This window comes from Dendrobates tinctorius, unplaced genomic scaffold (genome assembly GCF_039654945.1).
Source record: "Dendrobates tinctorius isolate UK_male_01 unplaced genomic scaffold, ASM3965494v1 ptg000003l, whole genome shotgun sequence".
Lineage (NCBI taxonomy): Eukaryota > Metazoa > Chordata > Amphibia > Anura > Dendrobatidae > Dendrobates > Dendrobates tinctorius.
In genome coordinates, this window is record NW_027361671.1 from 63,408,650 (window position 1) to 63,427,143 (window position 18,494).

The window sequence follows — 18,494 nt, forward strand, 5'->3', positions numbered from 1 at the left end:
ACTCAAATGTTCGAATATTTTTTATGTACTCAGTTGACTTCCTTTTTGAGTGCAATCCGATTTTATGGATGTAAATTTTCCATACTGAGATTTTTTTTTTTTTTTTTTTGGACATGCTTGGTCCGAGGGAAAACATCGGACTTTTGAATGGCCCTATAGACTAGTATTGGTCAGAGTCCACACCGATGTTTTGTTGGATTGCACTCGGGCTGATTATACAGCTGTCTGTAGGCGCCCTTATACTTGTAATAGTGCATAGAGTGGTCTTATAAAGTATCTGTCTGTTTTGGTGTCTCCCAGTAGGCTGCATTGCTCTGGTATTTGGACGGCAATAATGTAACATTCTCTCTTATGGTGGGAGTTCTGGAACCTACCAGCAACTAACAATTTGTACACAGCAGTCTGGAGATATATATTAAAGATGCTTGCACCCCTTTGCTGTACTAGCACCTGATACTCGCTCTATTTGTTTTTGTATTTCTTCTGGGTGGGTTGGATTGATTGTGATTAATGTGTTTCAATATCTTGTCTAGGGAAAGCCTGTATTGTTTTAGTTTGCATTTTTTATGCATCTATCATATTTGGAATTTGTACCTAAAGACAACATGCAAAACAGGTCCTTCAAGATTTGGTAACAATGTAAGGAACAGAAACAACACTCCTATTACAAAATGGTGTGGATTGGTGATGTACCCCCATGTAAAAGATCATCTCTAGACTGGGAGAATGCTGTCAAGCATATGGTATGTGTTTGCGTATGCCACAATTTCAATTTCACAATCTTAGAGGATAAATTCTATGTAAAAATATGGGCTCGGCAGGGAGTCCGCACACTGTGTGGTGTTAAGCTACATTTACACACACAGATTGTGAACGGAGATCGTTTTTCTTAGCGATGGCTGCGTTGTCATATGTAAACGAGACCCATTGAGAACCATGGCAGTCTGTGCGCTCTGGGTGCATCATTTACTGTGATCTGGAGGTGCTAAGGGGAGCTGCACTGTGCCTAATTACAATCCATTTTTCCAGACCCCCCACTACTGTGTTTTAGGCAGCCCCCAAATCTAAGAAGCACCACTGTCAGAAGCTCCCTGTCCTCTCCAACTGCTGCAGGAACCTTTTACTTGCAACCGGGAAAAAATGTAAAACCAGTCCATTTATAATGACCACGGACAAGATAAAGATCCCCAACTCACATCAGGACTACGAGATCTCCGGTACTTTCCGCTGCATCACATCTAATGTGGTTTACTTAATTATTTGTACTAAATGTCCAACTGGGGTGGGGGTCTGTGTGTGGGGGAGACAAGGCAAAAGCTGAGAACAAGGATGAATTCTCATTACCGCACAAAAAGAGAAGAAAGACTGGATCTACCTGTGGCAAAACATTTTTGTATGCCTGATCACAGCACCATTTCTTATGGAACAAATTTATGGACTTCCATGCGCTGCTCGACAACATACAGAATCCCAATTATTTTGAAAGATGAATCATTTATTCCCAACGCGTTTCAAAGTAAGGACTGCTTCTTCCTCAGGGGATGACAAACATGTTTGTCATCCCCTGAGGAAGAAGTAGTCCTTCGAAACGCATTGGCAATAAATGGAACCCCTGGATATAGGGAAGAGATACCTCTTCCCTTGAACAACACAGACGAGCTTCTCTGCACCATGCAGATCAAGGAGGCCCCAAAGACTAGATCCATCCAGGACGAATTGTTCGGAGGCCTGAGAGCGAGGATCCGTCAGGTCTTTCCAGTTAACGACCATATCCGTTCAATGATTCTCGGCTTCCTCCAGAAACAACTGGTCATACCTCAAGACTTTAAACTTAACTACCGTTTAGCCAGGCGGACATCAACACTTGGGACGAAGTGCCTAAAATCGACACCCCAGTCGCCAGGGTGTCGAAGATTTCAATTCCCTTCAAAGATTCCTCCAGCCTCAAGGAACCCATGGACAAGAAGGCCGATGTGCTCCTGAAGAGGGCTTGGGAGGCCTCTGCGGCAGTTATGAAGACAAACATAGCCGCCACATCGGTCGCCAGATCCATGCACCTATGGATCGACCACCTAGAACAACAACTAAAAGATAAGACCCCCTAGAGGTGATATCTTAGAAGGCCTTCCCTTGTTAAAAATCGCAACCGGATTCTTGGCGGACGCCTCTGCCGAATCCTTACGAATCCGCGGCCAGGAATAATTCTTTGTCCAATGCGGCTCAACGAGCCATTTGGAGGCATTTGGATGAAGACCTGGTCAGGGGACTATCAGTCTAAAAATAAGTTGTGTGCCATACCCTTCTCAGGTGGGAAGGTATTTTGGCCGGCCTTAGATAAAATCCTGTAGAATGCCTTAGATGACAGGAACGTCTTCCGGAGGAAAAACCCAAAAAACCGTTTCCCTTTCAGAGACCCCGATCCAACCAGAGACAGGAATATAGAGGGAAGGGGAAATCGCCTCGCTGGGAGTACACAAAAGGGGGAAAAAGTAGGGCTCCCGCGTCTCGCTCTAGACAAAGCTCCAGAAGCAGGAGACAATGACGCCATACCTGTAGGGGGTCACCTCAGACTCTTCGCGGGGGCATAGGAACTCATCTCCCAAAACCGGTGGATCCTCAATACGATCTCCCAGGGCTATACCCGCAAATTCACAACCCCACCACCACGGTTCGTCGTAACAAATCCTCGGTCCAGGGCCCTTATAGATCCCATTTGGGCAGACATAGAAGACCTGCTAAAATCAGGGATAGTAGTTCCGGTCCCAGAAAAGGAGAGAGGGCAGGGCCACTATTCAACTCTCTACACCGTAAAAAAAACCGTCAGGAGACAGTCGAACCATTATTTACCCTAAAACCAATAAATCAGTGGATCCGATACAAAAGATTCCGAATGGAGTCTCTAAAGACCACCACCCCGCTGATAGACCGGAACGCGGCTATGTGCACAATAGATCTAAAAAGCGCATACTATCACGTTCCCATCCACCCTCACTCTCAGAAGTTCCTGCGCTTTGCACTAAAAAAGGAAGCAGGTACTACCACTTTCAGTTTCAGGCTCTTCCCTTCGGCTTGGCTTCAGCACCTCAAGTATTAACTAAACTGGTCGCCGAGATGGTGGCACACTTGAGGCAGAACGACATAATCATCGTGCCATACCTAGACGACTTCCTGGTAATATCCCAGTCAACGGCGGAGTTAAAGCAGCAACTAGTCTCGGTAATAACCACGCTCGAAAGCCTAGGTTGGATCCAGAACAAGCAGAAGTCGGACCTACAGCCCAGTACCCAGAAGAAATTCCTGGGAGTCATGTTGGATTCCAGGAGAAGAATCTCGTTTCTACCGGAGGAGAAAAAGAAACCCATCAGGGACAAGGTTCGTCAGCTATGGCGGGATCAGATATCCATCAGGACTGCTATGAAGATCCTGGGTACCTTGACCGCATGTATACCCTGTGTAAGGTGGTACCAGGCCCACACAAGAGGCCTACAAAGGGAGATCCTAACAAAATGGGACAGACGGCAGTCCTCCCTGGACAAGAAGATTCGGCCATCCCCAGCCTTGAAAGCATCGCTAAAATGGTGGATCAGTCACAGAAACATCAGCCAGGGGGTGCCTTCGATCCTATCACCATCCGTAACAATCGACACGGACGCCAGCAGAGATGGATGGGGAGCCCATCTGGAAGGAAAGTACCTGCAGGGAACATGGCCTGGGAACATCCTCGTGCAGTCCTCAAATTACAGAGAGCTTCGAGCAGTGTGTGACACGCTAAAACGAAGCAGCGCAGAGCTACAGGATCAACACAGATAATGTCAGACAACATGACTACAGTAGCATTCCTACGGCATCAGGGGGGCCCAAGACACAAGAAACTGCAGGACCTAGCAGCCCGTCTCCTCACCTGGGCAGAAAACAATGTTCGCTCTTTGTCAGCAGTACACCTATAAGGCTCCCAGAACAGCATAGCCGACTATCTGAGCAGACAGGAAGTACGAGCCACTGAATGGGAATTAAAGGAAGAGATCTTCAGAGATCTATGTCACCGGTGGGGAACCCCCCAGCTGGATCTTTTCGCAACAAGGAAGAATGCCAAACTAAGGAGATTCTACTCCCTCAACCCAGCAGACCATCCAGAACGAGTCGACGCCCTGAGCCAGAGTTGGAGAAAGGAACTGCTTTACGGTTTTCCCCCTATCGCTATGATTCCGAGAGTCCTCAGGAAGATCCAGGAAGACCAAGCATGGGTGATGCTAATCATACCATTTTGGCCCAAGCGAAGTTGCTTCCCTCTCCTGAAGAAGATGGCTCTGGAGGGGCCACTCCACTTGCCAATGGCAGAGGATCTCCTGTCCCAGGGCCCAGTTCTGCACCCACATCCGGAGAACCTTCAGTTGGCAGCATGGATCCTGAAAGGGATATCTTAAAATCCAGAGGCCTTTCCGACCAGGTGATCGCAACGTTGCAGGATAGCCGTAAACCCGTTACGAGGGCTATATATCTGAAAATCTGGAGGAAGTTCTGCTCAGAAAGTGGTAGTACCCCCATATACCCGTCTCGCCTGAATATCCCGCAGATCCTTTACTTCCTGCAGGCAGGATTTAGTAAGGGCCTAACTCCAAGCACGTTAAAAGTCCAGATAGCAGCTCTAAGTACTTTCTTTAATGTCTCCTTAGCCTCTCATCCATGGATAGCGCGGTTTACAAAAGCCATCCAGCGATTAAGACCCACATTAAGGAAAACAGTTCCCCCTTGGGACCTAAATCTGGTACTTAATGCCCTATGCAGTCCTCCTTACGAGCCAATCTCTGAAATAGACATCACAAGGCTCACACAAAAAAACATCTTTCTGGTAGCCATCACCTCAGCCAAGCTGCTGGGAGAAATTAGGGCCTTGTCAGTCCAGAATCCCTACATACAGATCTTTTGAGGACCGCATAATACTAAGACTAAACCCAGGTTTCCTCCCTAAGGTAGTATCTCCCCAGAACTTAAACCAGGAGATAGTCCTACCTTCATTATGCCCATCTCCCAAAAATGATAAAGAAAAACTCTTTTACTCATTGGACGTCAGACGAGCAGTCACACACTACCTAGAGGTCACGCAAGAGTGGCGACGGGACAGAAAATTGTTTGTCCAGTACGGGGGTAAAAATAGGGGTAGAGGCGCATCTACACACACCCTAGCAAGATGGATAACCTCACTTATCGCCTCTGCGTACGAAGCCAAGGGATTACCTATGCCAGAGGGGCTTAGAGCCCATTCCACCAGGGCAATGGCAACATCATGGGCAGAGAGGGCGGGGGCCTCAGTAGAGCAGATATGCATGGCCGCCACCTGGTCTACACTAAACACTGTCTGTAGACATTACAAATTGGACACGTTAACAGCCAGCCAGACGACCTTTGGTCGTAAGGTGTTACAAGCTGTAGTCCCACCCTAAGCGAATTCCTACTTTGGTATTCCCCAGTGTGCTGTCAGGATAGGACAGCACTGGTAGTTCCCTCCAGATGATTTGTATTTGTGTTACTATGCTTGTACTAAAATCTCAATAAATATTAATTGCATCCATACTAGTGTGGTACTTGGAAAAATCACTGGAGTGTGGAGGTGGGAGGGGACCTTTAACCTCTCGTGCATTTCCTGTCCCTGTAAGGATGAAAGGACAACCCCCATCGTGCTGTCAGGATGGACTCCCGGAAATCACATTACCGGTAGGTCTAATCTCCGTTTTTCACACATAACAACATATACCCATATAGTCTACCTTTCACAGATCGTGTGTCCATGCAAAACCCAGGGAGACATGTCTGTTTTTTTACTGACAGCATGGATGAAAAGTGCCAATACAATTCCATGGTTCAGTGAATAATGCGTGTGGCACATGGATGGCATCGGTGTGCTGTCCGTAATTAACATTGTGAAAAATAGGAGAAGCTTTGTAGTTTATCCATCCATGAAAAACACTGATGGTGAAAACGGACTCGCGAACCAGACATGGATCCGAAACACTAATGACACCGGTACCATTTTTTCATACATGTGTGAAAGAGGCCTAATTTAGAAACAAAAACCCTGATTCCAGGGATGAGTAATTTAAAAGGCTGTTTGCTATAGTTTTAATCATCAGTAAAACTGCTACCATATAGTCCTCCATATTCAGGGCTTCTGATCCCCACCATTAACTTGCAGCTTTCTGCCAAGGTACCGTGTACACAGAAAGCTGTCAGTAATACATGCAGAGTTGTACAGAGCTTGTAAATTTACCACTCTTGGTAATGGACTTTTATCCCTGCGCCATTGTATAATGTCCGGTGTAGTGTTATATCTCCTGCATTTTAGCAGGAGTAGGTCTGGTGCTCAGCTGGAAGGCACAGCCAAAGACGCTGGGGATGTTTATTACCGCTTCTGTCTTCATCACCCCACTGCAAGAGGAGAGCTCACATAATCGCTGGTTTTCAGCCCACAGCAGTGACAGAAGTCACGGGCAGACCGGATCTGGGCCTGCTAGTATATAGCAGCTTTGTTATGCTGGGCAGTTTCCCCTGGAACTGTACGTCATATGAAAACCCCAGTTATGGTGGAAAAAATTAGCAATAAAAGACAAAATATGATCTTTTATGATATCTTGGTTGGCAAATTATATTAAAAAATACATATTTAACAAAACAATAAAAAAAATAATGAAAAATCTCCAATGGAAAAAATATGAGAAAGCTTGGAGAGTTCACTCAACTGGTTTGTTCTTAGGAAACGTGAACCGCACAATTTTTGCTTTATTTGCATTGCAAATAAACACCTTCCAAATATTTTCTAAAATATTTAATCAATTTGTCCTTCATAAAACAAAGCGTTGGTGGTAATATAAAGTTATGGCTGGAAAGCAAAAATGGAAAAAAAAAATCTTCATTAAATGGATCCTGTCATCTGATTTACGTTGCCCAAACCGCGGGCAGCATGAATTTAAAGGCTGGTGGTGTGGTGTTTGCAGCTACGCAGGATGCAGTGAGGAGTCGCGAGACAATTTGGTGCTTTCTATAATAACGTTTATAAGACTAGAGGGAACTTTCCTCAGTCCCGGCCTGATCACCAAAAGGGGTAACACGGGTGGCCCTTGCAGGGGTTCTATACAAGCACACACAAACGGGTAGAACACGACTACTTCCGGCAGCAGCCAGTCACTATAGGGCTGCGGTATGGCCTACTACGGGTCCTCAATTATAAAGTCAACTTAGCTGTCCAGACGTCCTTCGCCGTTCGGGTTGGTGGTCTTTCGGCGTAGTAGTTGCTGGGCCCAGTTGCTGAGGCGATGACGAAGTCTTTGCACACTCCGGGACAGTACTTGCCGCGGCCACTGGTGGGAACAGGGCAGCTGCGGGTGGCGGGGAACAGGCCGCGGGTTCAACTGGGGCCGCAGTGGCCGCGGGCTGGAGCGGGGCAGCAAGTCTCGGATGATCGCCTCGGTAACGTCCTTCTGGAGTCCTCGGTGAGCGTCCTCCCTGACACTGGTGAGTCGTTCTCGCTTTCAGCCGCTCCCATGGTCTCCTGCTGTCTCTGTCCCGGTCTGCTGACTCATCGTCCCGGGAATTCCCCGCCTCCTTTATACTGGTCCCTCCCCCAGCCCATCTGTCTGTCACAACGGTCTGTTCCCGAATTCTGCCCCCCGGGGACAGTTTCCCCCGGAACCCACATGACGGCTCCCTTGGTTCCGGCCCGGACACTCGACAGGGGCCGTTCCTCCTACAGCGGCACGATTTTGCCAGGTATATTGATTTCTGAAATGCTCCAGTATTTCAGAGGAAATAAACTTTGAAGGTGAAGCCAGGGAGCATAGGAAGGAGACAGTGCTGAGAAGAGCCGGCCAGGGGCTGTGCTGGACCACTCAGGTTTATTTTTATAGTCTTTCCTTTCTGAAATGCTGGAGTGTTTCCGAGAATTACCATATATAACCGGCTGCAATTGCGCTGCCGGGCTCTGTTTCGTACCGCAATGGTTTAGGCGGTATTAATCACATGTCTGGTTCCCTTTAAGGTCATTTCTGGCCACTTCATTAAGGGGTGAAAGTGGATGGTTTACAGTGATATGATATCCATAAACTGGAAGAAATGTGCAGGTAATGGGGCATAGCTGGGAGTTTCTATAAAGCGGACACGTGTGACTTTTAACGATGAGGCAGAGAATGCTGGTATTGCGTTTATTGCATGTGAACTATGCAAATAAATCTACATTGGAAATATTTAAGTGTTTAGTAAGTCAAGAGTTTAAAGATAAGCGTTTACTGTGCCCGGGTGATGACCACTGTCAAATCATGACATTCTTGGTGAATACTTGGCATAGAAGCGAATGGCCATCTATTAGAGGAGCTTTAGGTGGTTGCCACATGGTATTAACCCGCTTACACCTGACCGGTTTTGGTTTGTTTTCTCTACTTTAATGAGCCATTACTTTTTTTTATTTTATCAATAACTTAGCAATATGAGGGCTTGTTTTTTATGGGACAATTTGTAATTTTTTTTAATGACACCATTCTTTTTTCCTATAATATTGTTTGGGTTCAATTGTTATGGTGTTCATTGTGCAGACAACTTGATTCTTCAGGTCAGAAGTATTATAGTGATGCCAAGGTTGTCGTGTGAAAGCCAGTTACCACCTAGTCACACTACGGGAACCAGCACTGACCAGCAGTACTGGGAATGGGAGCGGCAGTGCGCATGCTTCATCTATGTACCTTGAATTCCCTAAGGGGCTGCCGAGCGTGCTCCCTAGTCTGCTGATCTTTGAGGTTCCCAGCAGTCGGACACCAACCAATCAACAAGTTTTGAGCTTTTTATTGCATTTTTATTAGGGAGGTATGCCAAAAAAAAACTTTCAACTTTGGATTTTTTTTTTTTCCTCTATTTATTGTTCGGTTTAATTAAATTTATATTTTGACAAAATGGACTTTTACAGACATGATGATACTGAATGTGCTTATTTTTTTTTCCAGGACGTCCCTCCTGACAGCACCAGGGAGGATGTCCCTCGCCTCCTTGCAGGGACAGGAAGAGCACTCAAGAGGTTAAAAACAGTCTCCACCCCCATTCCCTCAGTGTTTTCTTCCTGTCCCTGCATGGAGGGATGCACAAGAGGAGTCGGCTTACCGGAAGGGTCCAGGGGGATCGGGCGGCCCTGCCAATCCTTCCTCCTGTGAAGCGGCCCCGGCGCTGAAACCCTCCTGGGTGGGGGTCCCTCAGCCACAGAGACCAGGGGAGGGATGAGCCCCCTGGGTAGAGCTGCTTCCTCCCGCAGCAGAGGCTCTCAGCTTCAACGCCGGCAGCAGTTCGGGGACCGGAAGTCACGTGCAGAGACCGCGGTGCACTTCCGGTGACGTCAGAGCGCCGGAAATACAGGCCGCCGGCGGGCGCTCTGAAGGAGCAGAGCGCGGCATCAGCGAGACAGGCAGCACCCGCCTGTCCTGACCTCGCAGAGGCTCACAGCAAGGATGGAGAACCAGGACAGAATCGACCCGGACGGGGTAAGTGCGCATAGCTCAGAACGACCGACCGAGACCCGGCCTGGGCAAATCAGAGCCTGACTGTCCCTCTCTTGCACTATGCAGGAAAAGGCACAACTGACAGCGCCCACTCCCACGACCAAGCAGGCGGAGAAAGACCCAGGGAAGCCCAATAAGTGTCCCGTATGCAGGGTTAAGCTCCCCAGCAAGCACAAGAAGTTGCTGTGCGACACCTGTACGGCCAAAGTAATGAAGGGCGAACAGCCATCCCTCCTATCGGAGATGAGATCGCTGATTCGAGAGGAGGTCCAGGCTTCCGTGGCCACCCTGTCCCAGCCACAGCCAACCAGTCCAGGCCCCAGTGCTAAGCGAACCAGACAGGAGATGGAACCTAGTTCAGAGGAAGGTTCCTACTCCTCGGAGTCGGATCAGGAAGAAGGCGAGCTGGGCACTAGCGAACCGGAGTATGGGAAAAGATACCTCTTTTCCTCGTATTATACAGACAATCTGGTACAGGTGGTCAGAGACACAATGCAGATTGAGGAGGTCCAGAAATCTCAGTCCAGACAGGACATGATGTTCGGGGGCTTTAGGGCGCAGAGAAAAGTAGTATTCCCAGTGAACGACCATGTGTGAGCTATGGTCCTGGAGGAATGGGAGAAGGCGGAAAAGCGTCTCGTGATATCCCGAGGACATTAAAGAATGGGAGGTAGTTCCCAAAATTGATGTCCCTGTGGCAAAAGTGGCCAAGAAAACAACGATCCCCTTTGAGGACATGTCTAGGACGTGGATAGGAAAGCGGATAACCTACTAAGGCGGGCCTAGGAAACATCAGCAGCCTTAATTAAAACAAACGTAGCAGCTACTTCGGTAGCAAGGTCTATGTTTTAATGGGGCAGTTAGAGGAACAGTTAACTAATAAAACCCCAAGGGAGGAAATTATAGGTTCACTTCTGATCATGAAGTCAGCCACAGCCTTCCTAGCTTATGCATCGGCAGAATCCGTTAGAATTTCTGCCCGGAATGGCTCTTTGTCAAATTCGGCACGCAGAGCCATCTGGTTAAAGACCTGGACTGGTGACGGAGCCTCTATAAACAAGCTCTGTGCCCTTCCCTTCTCTGGGTTAAAAGTCTTTGGCCCAGCATTAGACGATATATTAGAAAAAGCATCTGATGTAAAGAAAGGGTTCCTAGAGGAAAAGAAACCTGGGGATCAGCCCTTTCGTAGACACGGGGGATATAGAAGACAGCAGTACTATAGATACCAGGGGAGCTCTCAGAGGGGTTCCTACGGTAGCACCCACTCTAGAGCTGGAAGATCGAGAGCCCCCCCCTTTCTGGATCTCGTACTAGATCCAGAAGAACATGACTATATCAACATAGGGTGTCGACTCAGAGAATTCAGTTCCTAGTGGTCTCAGATCACAAAAAATCAGTGGGTACTGAGAACAATAGCAGAGGGTTACCAAATAGAATTTTCATCCCCTCCCCCCGAAAGGTCCATTTCTCCCCGCAGAATAAAAGACGACCCCCAGATGTGGGTCGACGTGACAGAACTGGCAGACTCCGGTGTGATAATTCCGGTTCCCCGGGCAGAAATTGGGGCGGGCCACTCTTCGTCCCTATTTGCCATCGCGAAGCCATCCGAAGAATCCCATACCATTATAAACCTGAAACCCTTAAATGCCTGGGTAACGTACAAAAAATTCCGAATGGAGTCAATCAGATCCACAGTCCATCTGATAGGCAAGAATGCCCTGATGTGTACCCTGGACCTGAAAAGTAACTACTATCAGGTACCAATTCACCCAATGTCACAGAGATTCCTGAGGTTTGCAGTAAGACTTCAGAATCGGACTTGCCACTTTCAATTTCAGTGTCTTCCATTTGGTCTGGCCTCGAGTCTTTACGAAGCTAATTGCGGAAGTGGTGGCGTTCCTAAGAAATCGGGGAATAATCATCATTCCATACCTAGACGACTTCCTCCTGGTGGCGAGATCAACAGAGGAACTGCGGCGGCACAAGGAGAAGACAATAGAGGTTCTAGAGTTCCTGGGCTGGATCATAAACAAAGAAAAATCAGACCTAGTACCAGAAAAAAGAAAAAAAAAATTTGGGAGTACTACTGGACTCCAGAAGCAGAACTTTCTTCTTACCACCAGAAAAACAGACAAAGATACGAGACAGCATGAAGGAACTTCAAAAAGGCTGCGTTTCCATCAGAGTAGCAATGCGCGCTCTGGGCCTCATGACATCCTGCATCCCTTGTGTCCGATGGGCACAGTTCCATTCGAGAACCCTTCAAAAAGAAATACTTGCCACCTGGGATCGTCACCAGATCTCCCTAGACAAGAAAATGGCCTTGTCTCCAGCAGTAAAAAGAACCTCCCCATGCGTCATAATCACTATAGACGCCAGCAAATGGGGCTGGGGGGCTCATCTAGAAGGCAGAATTCTTCAGGGAGAATGGCTGGCAAACATGCGGTCCACTTCCTTCAACTACAAGGAACTTTACGCCACATGGGAGGCCCTAAGAAGAAATCAGGACCGACTAAAAAACCAACACGTCAAGATTCTATCGGACAATGTGACGGCGGTATCCTTCCTCCAGCATCAAGGAGGAACAAGGCATTGGGCACTCCAGGACCTGGCAAAAAAGATTTTTCCCTGGGCAGAAAATACGGTTCTGTCAGTAACAGCCGTCCATCTCGAAGGATCACAAAATACAGTGGCAGATTATTTAAGCAGACAGAAGATCTATCCCACGGAGTGGGAGCTGAACACCAAGATTTTCCAAAACATATGCCAGCGCTGGGGAAGTCCGCACATAGACCTCTTCGCAACCAGAAAGAATACCAAGACCTTCAGGTTTTTCTCTCTGAATCCACTGGACAATCCTGAAGGGGTAGACGCCCTAAGCCAGAAGTGGGGGCAGACTCTCTCATACGCATTTCCCCCGATAGCTCTCATTCCAGCCATCCTCAGGAAGATTCAGGACGATCAGGCAAGAGTGCTACTGATAGCACCTTATTGAACGAAAAGGAGCTGGTTTCCACTCCTGGGGATTATGGCAGAAGATCGACCACTTCTGCTTCCACAGAGGGAAGACATCATTCACCAGGGGCCGGTTCTTCACCAAGATCCAGGAAGACTTCACCTGTCAGCCTGGATCCTGAACGGTAGATCCTGAGGGCTCGAGGCCTGTCAGACCAGGTCATATCGACTATTCAGGCCAGCAGAAAGCCCGTAACTTCTGCGATATACCACAAAATTTGGTAAAGATTCTGTCTAGATTGTGGCAGGCCCGACTCAGCGGAAGGAAAACCAGACATCCCAAAGATACTAGATTTCCTTCAGGCAGGCTTTAATAAAGGACTTAGGCCTAGCACGCTGAAGGTCCAGATCTCGGCATTAAGCGCGTTTCTTGATTACCCCTTGGCCTCCCATCCCTGGGTAATAAGATTTATCAGGGCAATTCAGAGGTTACGTCCCACAATCAGGAGGTCAGTCCCCCCATGAGATCTTAGTCTTGTCCTGCGGTCCCTTTGCTTAGATCCCTTTATCCAGAGCCAGGAGATGCCAATTTCACATCGAACCATGAAGGTAGCATTCTTAGTGGCGATCGCCACCGCGAAACGGATAAGTGAGATACAGGTGCTGTCTATCCGAGACCCATATCTCCGAATCTGGGAGGATCGTATAATCATGAGACTAGACCCCACCTTTTGCCCAAAGTTGCGTCAGTCCAGAACTTAAACCAGGAAATAATTTTGCTTTCCTTTTGTGAGAACCCCTCAAATGACAAAAGGCCCTGCACGAATTAGACGTACGCCAGGCAGTTATTGATTACATCAAGGCCACGCAGGGGTGGAGACAGGACCATAACCTATTTCTACTCTTTGGGGGGGGGAAACAAAGGGAGGAAAGCCTCAAACGCCTCCATCGCGAGATGGATAACATCGCTAATCAGTTTAGCCTATGTCTCTCAGGGGGTTCCTCCCCCAGAAGGGTTAAAAGCTCACTCAACACAAGTTGAAATTATCAGTTTCCTGGGCAGAAAGGGCAGGGGCTTCAGTAAACCAAATCTGTAGGGCCGCAACCTGGTCCAGGTTAGACACATTCTATAAACATTACAAATTAGATGTATTATCTAACCAATAGACTGCTTTCGGGAGAATGGTTCTCCAGGCAGTCATCCCACCCTAAGGGGATACTTTGGTGCTGTCAGGAGGGACGTCCTGGAAAATAGGCATTAGACCTACCTGTAATTATGTTTCCTGGAGTCCATCCTGACAGCACGGATAGTTCCCTTCCCGAAATAATTATGTTATATGTCGTAATATGATTCTGTAAATAAAGTGTTCAGTTGCATCATCCACGGTGTGGTACTTGGAAAAACCATGAGGGAATGAGGTGGAGACTGTTTTTAACCTCTTGTGTGTTCTTCCTGTCCCTGCAAGGAGGCGAGGGACGTCCTCCCTGGTGCTGTCAGGATGGACTCCTGGAAACATAATTACCGGTCGGTCTAATGCCTATTTTTTTTTTAATTTCTTTGTAATATGGGAGAAAAGGAGGAAAAATTATTTTTTTTTAAACTCTATTTTTTAGTTCTACTGAGGGACTTGAGCCTGTTTTTGTTTTATCCCCTGTCCTATATACTGCAGTTTTGCAGTATGTAGATAAATTGCACTCTACTCAGAAGCTTGGGTACAAGAGCCACAAGCTCAGCTTCACAGGACTAAAAAGAAATGGCATAAGTTGGGATCTTCAGCAGTCCCCCATTTGCCATAACAACCCATAGACCCTCGGCGATTGCATTGTTAGGGTATGGGAGGGGGGGTGCGTTGGAAGTGCACGTGTGCACAGACAATTGTGCTATTCAAATGCCGCAGTTCATGATTAGCAGCAGAATGTCAAAAGTTAATAGTTACTTGGAAATGGCTGCTGTTACAGTAAGATGCTGGCTGTGTATCACACCTGACACATCCTGGATATGGCGCAGGCTCAGCTCTTGAGCCCGTTTCATACCGTCCACTTTCATTTCTTAACTACTCTGGCTAAATGAAACAGTGCCACTTTGGGCAATAATTGTATTATTGAACCTTTTGTTATAGTTGTTTTGTACAGAATTGTTTGTTGAGCTTTTACCTCACTACTAGAAGTGATGAAGGATACCACGGAGAGCACCAGATGCCAGGCCTTTTATCCCAGCAGTGCATGGTCCCTTTAAGAGTTGTAACTTTACATTGTTCCCGTTGTATGGCACATTCAGGAATGTACAGCACATTTCTCTCTTCTGTGTTCTCGCCTAGAATAGCGTTGGCATTCAAACAATGAGCACTTCATCCTTCTCTGGTTTCTTCAGCCAGTGTATGAACATATATGTATTTATTTCTCGTCCTCCCCGTGTGAGCACAGAAAGCTTTTGTTTCCTATTGAAATTCTGCTCAGGATATCACTAGCACCAGGGTTTTGTGACAAATGGAAAGATGAAGCAGCCAGGGAACAGCTGCCCATGGCAAATGGCTACAAATGAGTTTCCTCTGAGTTGCAGTTGAATTCCTGGAATAGACTACTCCATGCTACTTTCTGCCATGGCAATGCATCTACTACCATAGTATGTTTGATGCTGTACTTGGCAGAAAATTGATCGCAATACATTGTTTTACCTTATATGCACATCTGAGTTTTAACAAAAGAAGGTTTTAGTAGGATGATCATGGATTGTGTTGAGAAACGTCCAAATATTTATACCATGTAATATGGCATATGTATATAGAAATGGAATGTGATGTGGACCGAATATATCTGCCTGACAACCCAGATATGTAACTAACGTAAAGCTCTCTCTCTGCCTCTTCAGTAGGAATCTGTGTAGCAGCCGGGACTGTGTGCGCAGCGAGCCACGGTGGCCACCATGGTGATGTATACCATGGTAATGAGGCCCCTCGAAGTGCTCTACTTCTCTCTCATGCCATTCTTTACTGCTGGCTGTAAGTTGCATATGATTGCCAATTTAGCCTTTTTCTGTGCCCTGTTTGGATGAGCCATCCCTGCCGGCATTGCCTATAATGTAGTCACACACTTCCATGTCTATTTTCAATGTATTGAGTACAGACTTTTGTAAGCAAAAACTTGAAAATGTTTCTGGGTGAAACTATTCCAGCCATTTTCTGCATTTCTTTGGTCTTAAGCAAACAAGTAAAATCGTTCTATTGTCAATACGTCTGTGTTAACCATTAATCAATAGTACAAGTTGAGAAGCTGTTCTACAGAGTTTTGACTTTTGTAGGTATTTTTATTGTAACTTTGGAAAGCTTAAATTGGCTAAATGTTGTGCTCAGTTGATGTACAGTGGCATGCGAAAGTATTACCACTCTGGCTTTTTACCTATTTTGTTATCTTACAACCTGTGTTTAAATATTTTTGTAATCCAATGTGTGTACTACCTCAGCACTAATTAGTGGAAGTTGGTGATGTGAATAAAATCTAGGCATAAATTACATTTATGGGATCAAATAACTGAAAACTGGCATAAGCAAATACACCCTTTTTGCCATGAAGCTCCTAAAAATGTCTGGTGCAAGCAATTGTCTTCATAAGTCATATGCTTAGTGACAGGAAGTCCACCTATGTGCAGTCTAAGTGTCACATGGTCTGTTAGTATATACACACCTTTCCTGAAAGGTCACAAAGGCTGTACCACCATTAAGCAAGAGGCACCACTAGCCAAACAACACCATGAAAGACCACGGAGATCTCCAAGTAAGTCAGGAACAAAGTTATTGGGAAGTACAAGTCACGAGTGGAAAGAACATGGTACCACAACAGACCTGTAAAGACAGGGCCGCCCACCAAAACTCTCAGCCCTGGCAAGGAGGGCATTAATCAGAGAGGCAGTACCAGAGACCAAAGGTAACCCTGAAGGAGGTGCACAGTTCCCAAACAGGAACTAGCTTATCTGTCTATATGACCACAATAAGGCCTCTTTCACACTTCAGTCTTTTGACGTCAGTCAAAATCCACCCTTTTTTGAAAAAAAACGGATCCGTCTTTTTTTTTTTTTTTTTTTTTTTTTTTTGCGGAATCCGTTTTTTCTCATAGTCTTGCATTAGCGGCGGATGGTAGTCAGTTGCATCCGTTATTTGACGGATCCGTTGGAATTTGAGCATCGGCCGTCTGGAGTAGATGGACTTTGTAACATTTTTTGTCTGCGGCAGACCCGCTTTTTTAAACTGAGCCTGCCCGGAACTATTTTCCATTCATTCAATTTAACCCTAAAAGCCGTTCTGGCACATAAAATTCTCTCTCTCTCTCCTTTTCCAGAGTTCTATTCCTTTAAATTTCATGCATTGTCTGCTGCAACGGATCCGTCGCATCAGTTTTTTGCAAATCTGCAACGGATCCGTTTATTCACACTTTGACGGTGTGCAACTGACTTCAAAAGACTGAAGTGAGAAAGAGGCCTAAGCCGCACACTCCATAGAGGTGGCCTTTATGGAAGAGTGGGCACAAAAAAAGCCTTTACTTACACACAAAAATTGTTAGGCTCGTTTTGAGTTTGCTGAAAGACATGTGGAAGACTCCCCAAATATATGGAGGAAGATGCTATAGTCAGATGAGCCCAATATTGAATATTTTGACCACCATGGTAAACGCTATGTCTGGCGCCAAACCAACACCTCTCATCACCCCAAGAACTCCATCCCCCACAGTGAAACGTGGTGGCAGCATCATGCTGTGGTTGGTTTCTGCAACAGGGAAAATGCTCCGAGACCAGAGTAAAATGGGTGGCGCAAAATACAGGGCTATTCTTAAGCAAAACCTGTTTGTCAGTGATTTGAGACTGCGATGGATCGTTTCATCTTCCAGTTAGACAATGACCCAAAGGATACTGCTAAAGCAACACTCGAGTGTTTAAAGGGGAAACCTGTAAATGTTTTGGAGAGGCCTAGTAATAGTCCTGACCTTAATCTAATTGAGAATCTGTGGTCAGACTTCAAGGTTGCTGTTTATCAGAGGAAACAATCTAAAGGGCCTGTCACACTAAGCGATATCGGTAGTAATATCGCTATAACATCACTGGTTTTTGTGACGTTATAGCGATATTGCTAGCGATATCGCTATGTCTGATACTTACCTCCGACCGCTCCCCCGCTGGTTATCGCTGATCGCTCGAGAACGTCCTGGACTGTTTCTCGTCAGCTTCCTGCTGGGGCGACGAGCGACGCGTGGATGCGGGCGGGAGGACGTCTTCATCGCCTCGTCTGACACGTAAGTAGCGACCCCAGACCCCTGCGATGTTGCTGGCGAGATCTGCCTGTGTGGCAGCTCACTAGCGATCACTTAGCGATGTACCAGCGATCTTGACCGCGTCATATTGCTGGTCGGGATCGCTGGTACATCGCTAAGTGTGTCAGTACCTTAAGTGGAGCTTTAACAGTTTTGTCTTGTGGAATAATGCCAATGGCAAGATATGGAAAACTCGGAGACTTAAGGGGGTTTTACACATAGCAATATCGCTAGCAATATCGCTATAACGTCACCGATTTTGTGACGTTATAGCGATATTGCTAGAGATATCGCTATGTGTGATACTTACCTCCGACCGGCTCCCCCGCTGTCTGTCGCTGATCGTGCGAGATCGGCCTGCTCCATTTCGCGACGTGTGGAGGCGGGCGGGAGGACGTCAGGATCGCCGCATCTGAAAAGTAAGTATCGTCCGCTGTATCGCTGCTGCATCGCTGTGAGATCTGCCTGTGTGGCAGCTCACTAGCGATCGTTTAGCGATGCACCAGCGATCCTGACCGGGTCGTATCGTGGTCGGGATCGCTGGTGCATCGCTAAGGCTACTTTCACACATCCGTTTTTTTAAATCCGGCACGATGCGGCGAAAATTGTGAAAACCGGATCCGGAATTGGATCCGGTTTTTTCACATAGAATGTAATGATCACCGCATCGTGCCGGATGGACATGCGGCGCCTCCGGGTTTTGTTGGATAC

General features: G+C 46.8%; 1 protein-coding gene across 7 annotated transcripts in view; it reads left to right on the plus strand.

Annotated features, from left to right (window-relative positions):
• TNFAIP8 (TNF alpha induced protein 8) overlaps positions 1-18,494 on the plus strand; it is a 205,356-nt gene that overhangs the window by 163,605 nt on the left and 23,257 nt on the right. Inside the window, exon 1 of one of the 7 annotated variants that reach the window (XM_073554485.1) lies at positions 15,394-15,484. The exons of the other annotated variants lie outside the window; for them this stretch is intronic. Within the exon in view, the coding sequence (XP_073410586.1) occupies positions 15,409-15,484 (76 nt within the window). The 5' untranslated portion in view covers positions 15,394-15,408. Of the gene's footprint in view, positions 1-15,393; positions 15,485-18,494 lie in introns of those variants that run through there. 7 annotated transcript variants of the gene reach the window in all.